Source organism: Seriola dumerili, unplaced genomic scaffold, assembly GCF_002260705.1.
Source record: "Seriola dumerili isolate Sdu_G_001 unplaced genomic scaffold, Sdu_1.0 BDQW01000242.1, whole genome shotgun sequence".
Taxonomy (NCBI): Eukaryota; Metazoa; Chordata; class Actinopteri; order Carangiformes; family Carangidae; genus Seriola; species Seriola dumerili.
Window position 1 is genome coordinate 5,817,367 of NW_019174497.1, and position 18,588 is coordinate 5,835,954.

The window sequence follows — 18,588 nt, forward strand, 5'->3', positions numbered from 1 at the left end:
AGTTTTTTAGCACTAGCATTTCTGTAGTGTAATGTTTCCATAAGTCGGTCTTTATAACCATGTTTCTAAAAGGTTCCTGTGGCCCACTGGTGTCTGTGTTTCCAGCGCGGCCTAAAGTGGGAAGATTATGCAAAATTATTACTTGACATGAGATTATTCACTGCACTTTGAGGACATAACATGAACAAAAATACAGGGCAAATTGCGTCCCGTATATATTCAATACAGGATGCAGCATTTTATTTTGAAATACGTGAAGAGTGGCAACCCTAGCCACTCCGGTTGTTGTGGTCCAGTTTCAGTTTTTGTTACCTTCTCCTGGGCCTGTATGGCGGTGTGGAAAATGTGTTCGCTCGCTCGCTCACTGCGGACTTTTAAACATGGCGGGTGAAATAAAATGCAGACCACACCCCCCAAAGTTCCTGAACCTTTGGAAAGTACTACCCCCCCCGACCAGGGACTTTTTTGGGGGTCGATCACTTACCCCGGAACTAAATTTAGACCCTGGTTCCTGCGGTCGAAACGCGCATAGCTCCTGGGGAAAGTTACTGTGGTGGAAACGCGGCTTATGTTGTTTTTATCTTGTCTTCCACCACCACAAGGATGCGCACAGGGGATTGAGGTGATACAAATTACACTGTAAAATGTAGAAATGTAGCTATGAAAGTAGATAAATAGACAAAGAGCACATGCTGATGTAAACAAATCAGGTTTCAGAAAGGATTTAAAAAAGGTTTGTAGAAGTTTCATGATGTGGGAAATGCATTCAACATGTTTTTAGGCCCTTGAGGATATACATAAGGTATTTTGTTGGGAACGGTTGAATGTAAACAAACAGACAAACATTCGACTAATAAAGACTCCACGGGACACCTTAAATCAAAGCACATCCATGCATTATTAAGCCCCAAAAGATCTTTTGTATTGCATCAGCTTACTTTGATAAAGTCGGGTTCACACACACGTCTACTTGCATCATCTGTAGCACTTACGCTACAGGGGCCACTGGTGCCGCGGATTGCATAAGACTGTCTGTGCTCTCACATACTGCAGGAGCCCACTCATATCAGTGGGTGACATCCCTCCAGGGCAAATTATGCATCCCCAGGGAGGCGAGAGCATGTCATCGGTGCAAACGGTTGGCTGAGGCTCAGAGGGAGCATTTTTAATTGTAGCTCGTGTTGTGCTGGAATAATCAGGGAGGCTGTGGTGTCAGGAAAGGTTCCCTGCAATAAACAGTGTCACGTTACAACTGCCATGTGTTATTTCACAGGTTTTCTTACGGCTACGATCTTTCACGCTTTTTTTTTTTTGGTTTTGCGGGGTGCAGAGATGAGAGGTCCACTTCATCTTTGCTGTGGCTGTTGTTTTCCCAACAAATGAATGCTACTTCAGTCTGGAGATTATTTTCCACTGGAGGTGCTGTTGATCCAAATTCAAGAGATTAAGATTTCGTTTAAAGGAGAACTTGTTCTTCCCCGCACAGATCAGAGAAATCCATATGAAAGATGATCTGTATGAATATCAGTTCCAGTCAGGAATGAGAACACATCAAAAAGCGATGTTTAGAAGGCATTAAAGCGTCGATGTGCGCACACACGAGTTCGAGGGAAAACAAAAACAAAATTTCTCCATTTATTTAAAATAACCCCTCTTATTCTCGTGTTTTGGAACTGTTTATCATACTTCATATGCCGGCTAATTTGAAGATCATTTCCAAGGAATTATTTGTTCGGTTGAAAAGCAAACTTCTAATTGAACCGCAAGAGCCGCAGTCGAGTGAATTACTGTTGTAAGGTTATTCCACACCTGAGAGGAAGTGTTTAAAAAATTTTAATTGTATTCCCATTTCGGCTGTCAGAGAGAACGAGGAATAATTTGCCAACCAGCTGACTGTGAGACAGGTGAAATTGAACGTTGAGGCTTTGAGAGTGAACTTGAGGTTTAATCTTAGCATCCAACCAGAAAATACTAATCCTTGTGAGGAGTGTGCGCATGTTCTTCAAGGGGGGGGAAATAAATAAATAAATGGGAAAAAGAAAGTGAAAGCAAAGTGGAGAACAATCAGCGACAGCACTCACCACGATTAAAGTCTCTCTCTGAGTGCTTTTAGATAACTTGAGCCATAAAACTTTTCCATTGTCCCTGCCCTATCAACAGAGGGGAGATAGTGAATGCAAATCCAACACAACCCACCTCTGCTTCATGCTAAAGTGTGAGTTTAATTAGCTTCAGGAGCAGGTTTGTAGAACAAAAACATAAAGGACGAGACATTGATCAAGGGAAAGGCTAGGAAGATAAGGCACCGAGAGAGTTGAGCAACCTGATTTGTCTTTAATTAAAAGTAAAAGGTTTATCCTTGCAGAAGGCAGCTGCTGGTCTCCAAAGACCACTCCAATTACTGAATGAGACAAAAGGAGGGAGTCTACGATTCCAGGAGTTGCCAGACTGAGAAGCTGAGAGAGGGGCAGTGTGTTTGAAGGGTGGTACAGGAAGCATGCCTGTGAGCTGATATATGTAAATGCACGTGAGTGTGTATGTGTGTATGTGTGTGTGTGTGTGAGAGAGAAAGATCTTTTGCACATATGTGTATAGTAAAAGGTCTTGAGCTTGTGAATGCGTTGGGGCAGCAGAGAGAGGCAAGGCAGGATTTGACATTTCAATCTTTGAAGGTGTGTATGTATGTGTGTGTGTGTGTGTGTGTGTGTGTGTGTGTGTGTGTGTGTTTTATCCTTTACACATATGTGTGTAGTAACAGGTCTTGAACTTGTGAGTGCAAAGAGGCAGCAGGGAGCGGCAGGATATGATATTTCAATCTTTGAAAGAAGTGTGTGTATGAGTGTGCGTGCGTTGGGGTGGGTTGAAGGAGGGCGTCCTTCTCGTGGTCCCTCCCCAGCCCTGCCCCTTCACATAGAGGAGTATCCTGTAGCAGGTCCCAAAACTGGAAACTCATTCAGTCCCTTCTGAATGGCGTGTCTTTAACGTGAGAGTGGAGGACTTAACTTTCAACACGAAACTATGACAGCCCTGCATTCGGTCGTGGTCGGTGCATTCCTGACCCTGCTGCTCTGCCTCCCCAGCCCCGGTCATGGAGGTAAGTGCCACTGCAAATCACTCTGTTGGTGTCCTGTTCCTCCCTTCTGCTCCCCTCTGTCAGAGATGCACGGTAGGGGAATCAGATCACTGTCCCTCTCAGTGGCTTCCCCAAAGCACAAGTCAAAGCATGACAAGCTGACGAGTTAGTGCCTCAAACCTGAACTAAGAAAGCTTTAACTTTAACCTGCAATGACAGTGAGCACAAACTCCACACCAGGACTTCTTTTCTTTACTTTTTTGTATTTGTTGTCCACTCTCACAGTGCTCATACCATTCATTGCTCAGCAGTGAAACCTTCTTTTTCTTGGATGAAACTCAATACAAGAGGGTCTGTCTCTGGTCCAAGGTCTGAGACAACATCTGTCGGTTTCTCATCTAATGCTGTTTTTTTTTTTTTTTGTTGTTGTTGTTTTTTTTTTTTTTGCCTTTCAGCCTGTGCCTGGCAGAGTGTGAGAGCGCATTTACCTTGAGAATGTCTGCATTGAAAGCTTGTTGCCAAAACGCAGGAGGTAGTCAAGTTGAAGCCCTCTGTGGTTAGAAGGTGAGCTGAGGTCCCTCTGCCGGCAGCAATGAATGGCTCTTTCAGAGGGAAGTGCGCGGTGGCAGGCAGAGCTGCTCCCTATCCACCCAGAGAGGGGAGATGAAAGTGGGGGGTGCTAGTAAATGGGTGAGAGAGGCAGTGTGTGTGTTGGGGAGGGGGATGCTGGAAGGCTAAAGTATACAATGGCCCCATAGAGCTCGAGTTAAGTCAGCTACAGATGTACCTTTCTCAGTATATGATACAGAAGCTGTTCTTTTTTTATTCCCCTGCAGTGTGAGGACAGTTTGCGCGGGGCGTTCGGCCTTTGGGTGTGGGGGAAAATCCGGTATGTGGATGGAAGTTGAAACAGTGTCTTGGAAGTTGAAACAGTGTCTTCAAACAGCTTTACCAACTCACCTCATTGCAAAATTGTACATATGGCGAGTTGGCAGGATCAGCATCGGACTTAGAGCAGCTGTTGAGCCCATTGTCTTCTGCCTGCTGTCAGCTTTTCAAACTCTCACTGCAAATTCCACTCCAGTTAAGTCTGGGCAAACCTCTCCACGAGTGTCTCACTGGCAGCTAAAGTGAAAAAGTGGCTCTTGATCTGAACGGAGGAGTGTTGCTTTGTTTCAGTGGCGACGAATCAAAGCTCAGCTGGAGAGCAGGATTCACCACGAGCATGAAAAAGAGTCATCTGCCCTTCTGCTTGCTCATTTATAGATAAACCCCACTGACACCCGTGACGGCGACACCTCCGCCGAAGAATTAGCTGTACACTGAGCAAACAGTGGCTGCTGTCTGAGTGTGGTCACATTGCATTTGATGGCAATTTACAGACACCTTTTTGCACAACAGTGTGCAGTATATTTATATAGACATAGATACAGTAATTAGCATTATGGTTAGCGCTGACGGCGCATCTACAGCCGTAGATGTGATTTTCCACATATCTAAAAACAAATGTTCCCCTAATCAAAACGATGGCAGAATAAAAAAAAGGGGGGGGGGGGGGGGGGGACACTGTACGAGGGAACAATTTCTCCTCATCTAATTATCTGCTGGCACAATCTTCGCCGACTCAGTGTGAACACTACTCACCCACTGACCCTGGAGAACTAAATGCTAATGTTGACCAGATGTACCAAGTCACTGATTAGATTTTGGCCCCCCTTCGCTCCGCAAAATGCCTGCCACAAGCTGTCGGGGGACTCTTCCAACCAACCACCTCGAAGGCTTACAGAGGGTTTCATTTCTTGCCTGTGTTTACATCTTCAAATCTCCCAGGCCGGGCGCCACATGATGTGCAGATACCTTGGCTGTTCCTGAAGCCACTCTTTTTTTAAAGAGGCACTGTGCAATCTCAGAGGTGGTGTTTCCTGCAGCCACTCTTACTTTATTTCTCTACCTTCAGCAACTTCTTGCGTGGCAGCAGAAATGATTAGAGTCCAATCACGAACACAGAACAGTGAACCAGCCCCTATAATAACAGTTTCCATGAGTTTTTCTTACCACTTTCCCATAGTCTTACAGCATCGTGTGTTATCCGCCCACATGGCAGCCACGGGAACAATTATGATGCAGTGTGAGCATCAGCAGTAGCTCACCATATCAGTTTCTCTCTTTTTTTTTTATAAACATACTGTATATATTTTAGTTTTCATGTTGTTTAGCTTCGTGATAACACATGATCTTTCACCTACCCAGGTTTACTGAATAGCATTAACTCCTTTAGATCCTGTATATCAGTGAATACCATAGAATTTAAAAGGGACACATCTTCTTTTCTTTTTTTTTTGGCATTAAAAGTAGACGAGACGCAGGGTTTTGTATTTGGTATCAAGGCATGCATATTTTATCATGGCTATATCTGAAATTGGACTTGACATGTTCCTGCTCAGAGTCTCTGTGCAGCTCTGTATTTCTTCAGTGACCATTAAAGCTGCCCTTTAACCACCACTTCACCAAGATTTGGAAGAAAAAAAACTGGCAGGGCAGTTATTTCCGAAACCATAAATTGCTCTCCAGTGTTTGCGTGTTGTTCGGTTGGCCTGGTAATAGGATTTGTTTCCTGTCTGTCTGTAGATAGTCACACAAAGTTTGATGTTGTCATGTAAATCTGTTTGTGAAGTTTTGTGCTCCTAAGGAAGTCACGTCTGCTGCCACTCCCCTCTGCTGGCCCAACAGTGTGAAAAGTTAATGACTTTTTTTTTTTGCCCCATTATCTACCTCTCTGCAAACTCTGTTGTTTGTTGTCTTTTATTTTGTCTTTTCTGAAAACCCATTTATGACATGTTGGCATTTCCTAATATGAATACAAATATGAGCAGACAGATGAATAGACAGACAGGCAGACAGACAGACTCTGTTGGCAGAACTAATAATGCTCTGTGTAAAACACTATAAATATGTATGATGTGAAAAAGCTACTAGATAATATTCTAAGAGCATTAATTGAATTACCACACGTCTAATTGTGGACGCTTGTCTTCAATTGCTCAAATAACATATAAGACAACAGCATCTAGTACAAACATTGTCTAATGGTTTATGCACATTTGTGAGTGTTTCAGAGATGTCTTGCTCGTGAATGTGTTTGCATTTTCAATTGCAAAAGCTTAACGAGGGGATTTGCATCCCAAGACTGCATATGAGCCGCCTATCTCCCCCAGAGTATAATGTCACTATGGTAACAAGAAAAAAATAAATATGGAGTTTGCCTGGGCTTTGTGAAGTGTCTGTGTACAAGGCCTCCATGTGTTCCTCGAGTGTTGGCAGAGAGAATGGTGTGACTACAAGTGTCTGCACAGAAGATTAATAAGTCCAATATTTGCATTGGGAAATTGATGAGATTAGTGTTCGGCTGGTTGTGCTCTGGTTCGACAGACGCACTTGTGTGACCCTCCCCTCACCCCATAGCTTAAACACAACACAATGTTAGGACAGAACAGAAATGGGGCATTTGGAGCAGACCCAAACAAGAAAATCAGTGTGTTTATAAATGCAGAGCAAAATGCATAGCCCCTCGTCTGCTCTTTCTCTATGAAAATCCTTCCACATGTGACTGAAGGAGTGAATATCCAAAAAATAAGCAGGGGCTCCAACTTTGTGAGACATGTCCTAAGAGGTAGTGCTACATGCTGTAATTATTTTTCAATCACTTTGTTGTACACTTCCAACACAAAATATAAGATATAATCTTAACATACAGTATGCCAGTAAAAAAAGAATAAACTGGAGGCTTCTCTGCAGCAGAAAAAGTGCATTTCGTCTGAAACTGAAGTGCTGAACATGAGTCATTCTTTACTGCTTTGGAAGGCGTTTTTACTCATTGACAATCTTGTCCTTTTGGCTGCATGAAAATGAAACCCTCATAACATCTCGGAGCTCAGGAGACAACCAACATTGATAATGTTTGTAATGTGATATAACCTCCCTCACTTCTGCCCGCCCAATGTTTTATCCTGTCACTTTCAGAGAGAAAGTTTCGGTGAGTCATGGTTTATTAACTGTTCTTTTTTTTCTTTTTTTTTTTTTTTTGGTTTTCTGGCCTGAGGCAGACATTATTGCAAGAATCCAAAGTTAGCTGTACGGGCAACCTGACTCACCCTGCTCCTTTCCTCCATATAACTTCATCTTGTTACTATAGATAACATTTTATATCTGACCTACAGCAACAAGGTAGGCAGTGTGTCTGCCCAGTAATTACAGTGCTTGTCCCATAATGAAAATGTTAGAGGTTTGATTCCTGTAACAGCAGTTAACTTGTCCTTGAGCAAGACACTGGGCTACTTTCTCTCACTGACACTGACCTGCTGTAGTCAGATAAGCATGTGAGCTAAAAGCAGGAAATGTGAAATGTTAAAGAGTGACAAAAAGTGCGACAGGGCAAGAAATGTCAGAGGGCCAACAATCACACAGGGTGTAAATAAGCCAGTATTTTGGCCAGACTGTCTAAAACACTTTATTTGGAGGTAGAGATGAATGCACATGGTTTGTTACAGTGAGCATGGGAGGTCAAAGTTTATATCTGTAAACTGTGATGGATGTTTACAACAGTTCGGGTAATGACATTGCTATTGGTGTTTGGCCTTACCTTGGGGCAAGGCTTCAATTCCAAATGGGCAACTGCCCCAAGGCCCCAGACTCCCAGAGGACCTAGGTTCACTCTGTGGTTACTACTTTGTGGTAATTTGATGCTTTGGTAATACTTCATGCACCACCAATACAACTACCAGGTTTACCTTGCTTTTATTATTTCAGTTACTACTGCACTTAAGCATATTCCTGTATAACTTTTGTGCTGAATTAATTCATCACAAACTAATTGCTAGTATGAAAGAATACGTACTCAGTGTACAGAGAGTTTGAGAAATGGGGGAATCAATAGGGGCCCACTAGTTCATTTTTGCCCCAAGGCCACCAGGTCCTTTAATTAGGCCCTGCACACTGGTTTCTTGAAGGCCAGTCTGATCATCTGACTGTGTGTTTTTTCCCCCATCTGACTTCTTGTTCAGCCTTCCAGATCTCAGCAATTAACTCTGTGAGTGCGATGTTGTAATTACAGAGCGTAATAATGTCTAAAAATAAGAACAAAAACAAGACCCAACTTGTAATGAATCAGAATTATCCTTAAAAGCAGGGGGAACCTGTGATGAAGCTATCAGGCGGAGTCGTGGTAGATGCACAACCCATCCAAAATAGGAGAGAAACTCTCTCTTCCTCCTCAGTGCGCCACTTGCATTGTTGTCAGACTTAAAGCATAGGACTCAGTGACTTCAAAGCACAAGCATATATCATAGCTCAGTTTATTCTCATTGTGATGCAAGAATACTGAAAAAAAGACATGTCCCTCGCCTTGAGGACTCTATACTCCCCTGGCAGATGATCTTTCCCACATTGCTCTCTTTGAGGTTGCTGGCTGTCAATGGCAGGCTCCTCGGATTATATTTTAGGGCCATGATCTGCTTAGAGCAGGCAGACAGCCCACACACAGTCCTCATTTAGCCCTGGGTGTGTACACAAAAGATTTTCTGTACATAAACACAGACCCAGATTCTGTCCCTAGGTGGGAGGTCAAAGGCCATCTCATGGTGTGCTCCCGTGTTGTTTTAACCCCTTCCACGTCAATCAGATAAGCTGATGGTAGGGGGTTTTTGCAGCAGTTTAGTGACGGATGGTGTACATTCAGATTTCAGGTCTGTAAGTGGCAATTTGGGATTTTTCAAATTGTTGTTAAACTGTGATTACCTTCATGCCATGCAATTTTAGGCAATTCTAAGGACACAGTCTTACCTACAGCAGCAGCAGCAGCAGCAGAGTGGGTTAGAGCTGCATGAATAAAGGAGGAAAACAGTCAACATTTACTCCAGAGGATTACTCTGAAAAAACGGTAAATGCCTTGCTGAAGGGCATCATTCTCCTCACAATTCTTAATACTTATGAACCAAAGAGTTTTACAGCTGCAGGACCGGAGCCAGCCAGGGTTTTTCATGGGTTTTTTTGTGTTGGCGCACTGAACATGATAATAAACTTTAACAGCTTTATTTTTCATTCACTAGATTTTACAAAGTGTGGACATGTTACAGATGTTCATCACTCTTTTCACTAAGAAACTTCCTTAATTTTACTCAATTAGCATTTACATTAATAACAAGATTACGCTTTTACAGCCATGCCTTTGAGTCAAATGCTAACTTTAGCATGCTAACATCTTAGTTTAGCATTTTATTAACATTAAACACAAAGTACAAGTAAGGCTGATGGAAATGTCATTGGTATTACAGGTATTTGGTTTTTAAACGTAGCCATAAGCAATGGACGAATCACATTTTTTACCTTTAAAGGTGACATACGGTAAAGTCAAGGCATCACCAAACTCAGTAGGATTCATCAAGTGTTTGTACAAAATTTCATGACAATCCATCCAATATTTGTAGACATGTTACAGTCAGAAGGAAAGTGGTGGACTGAGGGGCATTGGTAGTTACAGAGGCGCGGAAGCAGCGTGGCTAAAAATCAGACACAACAGCAGAAACAACAAAAGCGCTCAGTTCAAGGTCCTGTTGAATTTCTGTCCTTCGGCAAAAGCTTGACGTGCTCGGACTGGACTACAAGATAAGATTTGATTAATGTGATTTTTGAAGATGTTGGATCTTTGCAGCATCAGACAACAGGATATAGATAAGGATAAGTATAAGAGAATGTCAATTATTCAATATAATCAAAAGGAAACATTGTAAAATATAAGAAAAATAACAATAGAACAAACCAAGACTGCTGCAAAAACCCAAAGACAATTACCACCTGTGTAGATGCACTAAAGTGATAATGTCATGGACACTTTCGGATACTTGTGGGGCCGAGACCTGAAGTGTAATATTTAAAACCAAAGGGTGTGTTATGACCCTGAGAAAGATGGGGCTTATATCCTTCCCCCACTGCAGCAGCTGAGCTCTGTGTGTTTATTTTTGATAAGAGCTGTTGGGGAGTTTAGTACCCAAAAATGAAAACTCCAGAGAAAATTCTCATCACCACAGAACTGCCAAGTTTTCAATAAGCAGGAATTATGCATGACCAGATGTCTCGATACGAGTGGCCTCTGTGGGTTTTTTTCTTTTTCATTTTTTTTTTTGTGGAGAATAGTCTGTTTTATCATTTTTTGGTTGAATAGAGAGGAATTAGTTCTATACTGGCTGCCGTTGTTTCTCTTATCCACTGAAAACAAATTAAAAGCAAAGAGGAACAACAAAATGTCTTCTTACCCCAGAGGGCTTTTGTGGAAATACTTTGTCAGTTTACCCCCCCCAAGATCTTTAATGTTTATTGTGACTGTTATCAGTTGGTAATATCATCCTGATACTGTCATCTTACATAAACATATGATACAGATTCATGCCTGAATTAGACTTCAGAACAATGCCTGCTTTGTTGAACACTCTTCATCTTGTGTAACTCACATGCCCTGATCAGTGGCTTTAGACTGATGTGGCCAGTGGGGTAACGATAATCTACTGGAAAAGCAGCGTGAATCATGGGAAATGTTTCCAGCGCCGGGGCTGACTCATCTGAGACGTGTTAGGAAAAGCCTGAGGTTTCCACTCGCAACATCTGGAGGTGGCTTGGTCAGTTAGTAGTGAGCCACAGCTGGAGGCTTTAATCAAATTGTCCCTCCGCTTCTCTTACCTAATATAGCCAAAACAACTGCAATGAAAGAATGCGAGTGTGCGGCAATTAGCCAACGTTTGAAGAATGTCAGATGTGAAGTGGTTGTCGAAAGAGGGATGGAGAGACCAGTTTGTTATCAGATGTGTTTCATGTTCTCTCAGCAAGACTCCATCTCCTGGGAACCAAAATCTTTTTAGCAAGCAAGCCACACGCAGTATCAGCCGAGCGTCTTTAATATTCATGTGTTGCATGTTGCATTTCACATGCGCTAAGTTCCGTTCTACATAGCACCATCCCTTATAGACTTCTGTCTACTATTTTTACACGTCCAGCAGGGACAGTAGCTTGCACATGCATATGACTCATATTTTAAATATAGAGAAATCCACTGCGAGAATGGGGACTCCCTCCAGCCCAGAGGGTGTATGACTCATAAGCACAAGGCTGCAGTTGTTGATCATGAGACATCAGACTCCAAACTAATAGTTTTTTTGTGCGTCTAATTAGTTCTCGACTCCAACATGTTATTAGCCTTTCTTCCAAGACACCAGAATTTAGCTTTAGCTGCTATGATGTGTTCATCTCCTGAGAGGAATAAAACATTCATTTATACTCGGTGCATTTGGTTACATACAAAAGTTTTGACACTCTAACAAAGTTTAGTGAACACCTGACACCTGATGGATAACACTGACTTCATTTTCTTTGTTTTCCATGAGGATGATACTGAGTCATGTAAAATAAATATGAACTCCCCCTTTTTTCTTTCAAATAGCTAGTCTCCTACTCTATCATTCCCACTGCTTGGCGGTGGGAGGCTGCAGTTAAGAGAGCCTCTTTTCACAGCATGCTGACATGAAGGCAGATCAGCGCCAGCTCCCATCCCGTTGAAAATCTTCATCAGCACCGCCGAGGGACCATGAAGTGTTCTGAGTAATTTGACGCCAGACGGCCTCATTACAGGCTGGGTTCAGACAGAATCAAGGGGGCTGGGGATAGCACCAGGGCTGGGATCTGGCAGATGACAGTCTGGAATAGCTTGCACCGGATAAATATAGCTAGACGGGACAACCAACAAAAGAGCATGTTGCTTCACATGGGGTTGATGAAAGATGGAAGGGGGGGGGGGGGGAATCCAGGGTGGGGACTATGTGTCTGTGTGTCAGGATTGTGTTTATTTGAGTGTGTGTGAGTGTGAGGGCGTGTATTCTGTATGTGCTGTGGTTCACATAGATCCTGGTGTTAAGAGGCCAGAACAAATGTCGTCATCCCGCTGGTTATGAAGGCTTAAAATAACCAGAGGAAACGATTTGTCCCATGAAGTTGGGTTACACTGACTATATGGCTGCCTCCAGTCGCATGGAACAGAGAACAGCTGCACTGACGAGCTGAAGCGCACGTCACTGGTTTGCCAAGCCAGACAACCAAGCTCCTTGTGTAATCATGTTGGATCTTTCACACAGTTATGGCAAAACAGATGCTGAAAACTTCAACATAGTGTCATAAACTAGTGTGAAGTGATCAGTGGGCGAGATGATCTGCATCTGTTCTCTGCAGTTTGTCACAAAAAAAAAATGTGCTCATGATTATGATTAGACAAGTAGAATAGTTGTTGTTGAAGCAGGAATATTGAAGAAGGTTTTGTCAAGGTAGAAAAGGTACAATTTTAGGGCTTAACCCTAATTTATTGTTGGGATTAAATGGCTGGGCAGTTTCTTAATACAGTAGCAAAGTCAGAATGAGCTGAAACAAAGTGGTATAATCAACGAAGAAATGAAGGAACATTGTGATGCGATGGTTCGTTGGTAGAAATTAGTAGAATAGTTACACATAGTAGGAATAGTTACACATTTTGGCGAATCTGCTCATTTGTTTTCTTGCTGAGAGTTAGATGACAAAATTCATACCACTCTCATGCTAGCTAAAACTAGCAGCCCATTAGCTTAGCTAAGCAGACTGGAAACAGAGGGAAACAGCCTAAATCTGCCCACCATCACCTCTAAAGCTCACTACATCTTGTTTGTTTTAAAAACCAAAGTGTTAAAATAACTTCTTGTGCCAGCTGTTTCCACTGGTTTCAGCCTTTGTGCTAAACTCAGCTAACTAGCTGCTAGTTGTAGCTTTATGTTTACTGTACACATGAGAGACAGAGAAGGACATATAGCAGGCTTCATACAGTAAAAATGCACAAGACAAAATATGCCAATACAATTTTATTGACTAATTTCTTAATTTGAAAGTTTGAATAGGCTCTACATTTCCCTTGTGTTGCTTGTTATTATTCCCTTCTTGGCCTTGAATGACCCCTCCATGGACTTTATTATCTACTACATTCCCATATTCATGTTTCCCCTGTGAACTAATTGATTTGAACCTCCAGTTATATACATTATGTATGTCCACTACATGATCACTGGCTTTTACCCCGATGGAGACAAAAATTCATTATGAGTGTGCCTTCATTTCCTATATAAAGTAAAACCACTCTCACTGTAACAAACTCACTCTCTGTAGCTTCACCCTCAAACCTCTCCCTTTTACTTGTTAGGTCTCCCATGTACTTTCGTCCTTGCTGAAAAGCATGTCTGCTTCACTTTTCACGCCTCAACTCCAACAACATATTTACCTTTTCAGACATTATTCACAGTCCATGAAAGAGACCCAGCTCAGAACGATTCCATGCTTGATTAAACAAACAGAGAATCTAAACATGTTTCTTAAAAAGTATCCTATCATGTGGAGGAGAATAGAGTTTGTGAGAAATAAGAAAAAAGGAAAGAAATCTGAATCTTGGAGCAGCTGACAACAACAGCTGAGCCCACTGAAGTCAACAAATGACGAGCCAAACCAGAGGACAGAAGAGATGAGTGTGCACCAAGAACAACCAGTATTTTTGCAGCCAACTATGCAATCTGATGCGCCATATTGTGCCAGACTTTGCCATGGGAACGGGCCTGTGGGGAATGTAAAGATAGCGAACAGGGAAGCTGGCCGTGTGACCCTGGAATCCCCCGTCACTTTACAGCCAAAAAAGCATTCTCAAAGCTTCTCCTCAGGATGAATCTCCATTGTGTAAGTGACCACAGAGGAGAAACTCGGGATGGTTTAAACATCATTGAGTTCAGTTTAGATTTGGTGAGCTCATTGCCAGGTTGTCAGGATCATTCAGTCCCCTGAAGGGGAAAGGACACTAGGTTTAAACACCATGGAGATGTTGAAACCAAACTACTGATACACATGACCTGCTCAGGTAGTCCAATCTAGCAGCAGTGTGGTCTGATCCTTGCTCAGTAACCTCCACTTGTTATGTAGCTAATTTGCAGTGTGTGAGAGCATTTTGCTTTACATAAAGGTACCAGCAACCATCGGATGGCAATTAGCTCAAGGCCAGCCTAAGGGGGAAAAAACTGAACTTGCTTTTTCTGGCTACCTGACTCTGTAATGCACATTAATTTATCAGAAAAATTAGCTAGCGCCTGGTGTTTCCTCCCTCCACTAAACACATGAACTCATTTTGTTGATATATGGAAAGGAAAGTGGTCAAGTGAAAGTAAAATGAGTTGTGTAGCCAGATGGACATTTAGTAAAAGTTGACTGAGGAAAAAGGGTGGACATTGGCATTTATTGGAAATCCTAAATACTCTAAAATGGTTAAGATCCTGGAGGTGGTGAACTAACATTTAACTCACCGATTCTGTCAGTGAAACCCAATTTATTCATAATATTAGAGCCACCTGCTCTTTCCACATCAGCAGGTGAATGCAGGTGAAAGCGATGACCCTATACTGAGTCGACTAAATAGCCTGCGTTCAGTCTCCAAAGGGAGATGTACAGTAGGTGAAGGAGAAGGAGACACTTTTAATCAGGTTTCAGTTATGAGTCAATAGAGACGCCATGGATGGGGAAGCAAAATTTACGGATGGTGGTTATAAAGTTTTACACACACAGGCCTTTTCTCTACTTTAGCAGACAGTGAAAGGTCAGCGGGTTAACATAGAAATATCTGATCCCAGGAAAGTGTGATGCAAACTTTAAAACAGGAAAATCTCCCCATGATTAGATTTCATTTTCACCCAAACACCCGATTTTACAGCCTCAAAAAACTTTCTCGAAACAAAATAATGTTTTCAACTTTGCAACCACACATCATCAAACCAGATAGCACATCAGTTAGTTGAGGTGCGGTGAGTTCAGAGAACACAGATGAGTGACAAAATACAGTCACGTATAGTTATAGAGATAATCCACCCCCACCAAAAAAAAGACTTTTGAGATGTAGAAGTAAGCAATTTCCTTCTGTAATTTTTCATATTCTGTTTTTTGCTGGATGTCTCCACACTCACTTGCTCAGCAGCTGTTGTAGCACAGGAATCAGAGGGTCATCCAACATGCAGCTACTTTTAAGCAGAAATATTTTCCTGGCAACTGAATGTGGAATAAACTGGGTTCACTGTGTTGCCAAATTACGGATTTCATTTCCAGACATAATTGAACATGCATGTCAAAGGCAGGGAAGCTATATGTAGTGCAGTATTTCTGCTTTACTCAAGCATTTACATGACAAGGAAGAAGCAAGAGAATGTAATTATGTTGGTAATGTTTGCCAGTAAAATGACTCAGGTTAATAACTATGATTGAATAGGCACATAATCAAGAATAATCTCGAATGGTAGATCATTGATTAGGCCTAATCACGAACATCCCTGTTACTGGCTGCAGAATCTAAACATTAACAGCCCCACTTCAGGCTACTTCTTGTGCTTGAAGCCTTCAACAAATTGCAATGCGTGCTCATTAAACACACGCTTGCATCTTGTAACCTTCCCTTCTCCTCTAATGGGAAACCTTCACTCTCTCTCCCATAATTGACTGAATTCTTTGAACAGTTTCTGTTGAGCAGCTAAAAAAATGTCGTCCTCATGTTTTACTGGGAATGCTCGGCTCCAGATAGCGCTGCAGAAGAGGCTGTTTCCAACATGACACCTATAGTACAGTGCTGAGGGATGAAATCCAGTCCACATTCTAATAAAAACACTATCTGGTGGTCTCTGGAAATTCAAAAATAGTGCACTACTGCCAGGGAATGTTCAGCCGTTACCTGACATCTGTCTTTGTGTATGCAGGTCAGCATTCCTGAGCCCCGTTGTTGAGCTGAGTGGTTACAGTTTGGGAGCTTATACAGGGAATTAACTGCATAGACGTGTCAGTGAGGTCAGGATTTTGGTCTGGCTGAAGAGTTTTTTTTTTTTCTAGTAGACAACACTTAAACTGCTCTCTCTCATATGCAAATGTATGAAAAGAAAAAAACACACTATTAAAAGTAGGTTCACATTTTTCAAGTCTTTCTTCCTGTTAAAAAAAAAATATTCATGTACGTTGAAAGAAATATTGGTCCCAGTAATTGTTCTTATCCATACTGGAAGAAATAATGTCAGTACAATGTAAGAGTTGTGTTATGAAATCCACAGTAAATGGACTGCACTCATATAGCTCTTTTCTAGTCTTATCAACCACTCAAACTGCTTTTACAATGGAAGCCACATTCACCTATACACACACATTCATACAGGGCTATTTCCAACACATATAGCACTTTGCTACCATACGCTCATATTCACATACCAATCATACATCGGGGCAATTTGAGGTTCAGTATCTTATCCAAGGACACTTTGCAATGCGGACTGCAGGAGCCGGGAATCAAACCACCAACCTTCCAGTTTCATGGACGACTGACAGCGGCAGAAACATATTTAAAAATCAGCTGGAGCGAAAATGAACAAAATGCATCCAAAAAGTAAAAAAATGAATCCATAGGATGAAATCAGTCTGTCCAACACTTAGGTCCAGAGCAAGATATCTGACGACAACTGGTCAAATCATCATAAGGTTTTATATGGATATTGACGGTCGCAAGACAATTTGGGAATCAATGACCTTTTGTTTGCAGCCACCTGTAGTTTAAAGACCAACACCTTTGTCCGTGAATGTCCGTTATTTCAGGAACTAACTGGTTGGTTTTTATTTTTTTAATTATCTGTAGATATTCATGATTCCAAGATGATTAAATCAGATGTTTTCATCTACATTCATTCTTCCAAGGATATAACCACTTATGATGTTATTGTTACAGCACTCTTTCTTGAAGCACCACTTCCAGGACAATTTTTAACCCCGTCACTGTTCGATTTTCTCCAGCACCCTCATGTTATGGTTTACAATGAACATCACAGACAATAGAGGCTTTACATTTTCAGCCATATCACTTTTTATCACCAAAGTCACTTAAGGCCGTTACTGCAGTATTTCCATATTCCATTTGAGCCTCTCACATACTGATCTAACCCCCCCCCCCCGGTTATCCCAGCACTTTCTCTAAAGCATGCAGTGTCAGGACTGTGTGCTGGGTAGTGCGAAGCCATACTATCAGATGTGTGAATCATTCACATTTGATAATGGTTTTACCTTGACCAGAACAGTCCTCCTCAGGCCTCTTTTAAATGCAAGTCATAAACTATTGATGGTGGTCTCCGTTTGAACTCACTGCTGACTCCTGAATCACATCACTGCAGAGTGAGGTCATTTGGAATCAAACTTAGTGGCCCTGAAAAGGTCTGTCTTTGAGAGAGGAAAAAAAATCGGGGTTGGCTAATATGTACTGGAACAGGCTGTTGTAGTGGATTTATGAATGGGACTTTAACTGTGAGCAGGTGTGCTGTGTTACAGATATAATATACTTCCTTCCTGTGAGTCTTGAACTACAAAAATATATTGTTTAGGTAAAAGAAGGCCCCTATGGTGTTGTTTAGTGAAATCTAGATAAATCATGTAAAACCACTGAACCTCAGGAGACGCAGAGTGACGTATGGGAACATGGTACGATTTTAGTGAATCACTTTGAGGACGTGAAACACACATTGTGCGAGGAGGATGTTGTGGTGGCGCGGAGCTGGACATTTCATTGCCAATTCCAACAGGACCGGACCCGCGCTGCCCAGCCATCCAAGCCTGCCGCGCCCTCCTGTGTCGGCTTTCCTCCGTCTCCGCCTAACACGCCAAGAACGGATCTTTTCAAAAAACACGTGTCAAAAAAATATGAATGCGGCGACTTCTTTCTTCATGTGGCATTCATGGTGAAATTAAAAACAGATAACAAAAGGACAGCTTGGATAACTTACTATGCCTGGATTGCAGTTTCGGTGAGGCAGAGAGACTTCACAATAACAGCCCTGATGTGTCTCTGAGCTCTTTTCACTACACCTCGGTCTGTCTTTCTTATCCCTCTTATTCTTTGGTTCTGCGCCCATCCAGTGAGATTTCACACAAATAAATGAAAATCTTTCTCCCTGTTTCCCAGAGGTATTTGCACAACTAACATTTGAAACACACTTCTGAATCATTTCAGAGTGTACAGTTAATTCAGTGCGGCACATCCTTATCCAACTGTACCAGAACATTGATACGTAGGTTTTCCGGAAAGATCATTCTGTAATTTCCACTATGTAATACACAGTGGACGACAGCGGATGACATATATTGAAAAACCTCTTTTGACTTGATGAGTGCAGAGTATGAACCTCGGCATCCTCTGGAACCAAACCACTCAACAACAAATGGACTATTGTGCCTCCATAGTGTTACTCATATCCAAACGGCTAAGTATGTTTATGAAAATGCATCATTGACGCGTTCCATACTTTGCAGTGCACTGCGCTGGATGTGTTTATTTCCATGGGCGTTATTCTTGGTGAATTGAGCGCATCTGTAGAACATCTAAATGCCAGCTGGATGGTATTGGATGCCTT

The 18,588-nt window shown here is 42.1% G+C and overlaps 1 protein-coding gene across 1 annotated transcript in view; it reads left to right on the forward strand.

The window, feature by feature from the left end:
- The first annotated feature begins 3,018 nt into the window (after positions 1 to 3,018).
- The window catches only part of cspg4 (chondroitin sulfate proteoglycan 4), a 67,571-nt gene continuing 52,001 nt past the window's right edge, over positions 3,019 to 18,588 (forward strand). The window contains exon 1 of the mRNA XM_022756251.1: positions 3,019 to 3,094. Within this exon, the coding sequence (XP_022611972.1) occupies positions 3,019 to 3,094 (76 nt within the window). The remainder of the gene's footprint in view (positions 3,095 to 18,588) is intronic.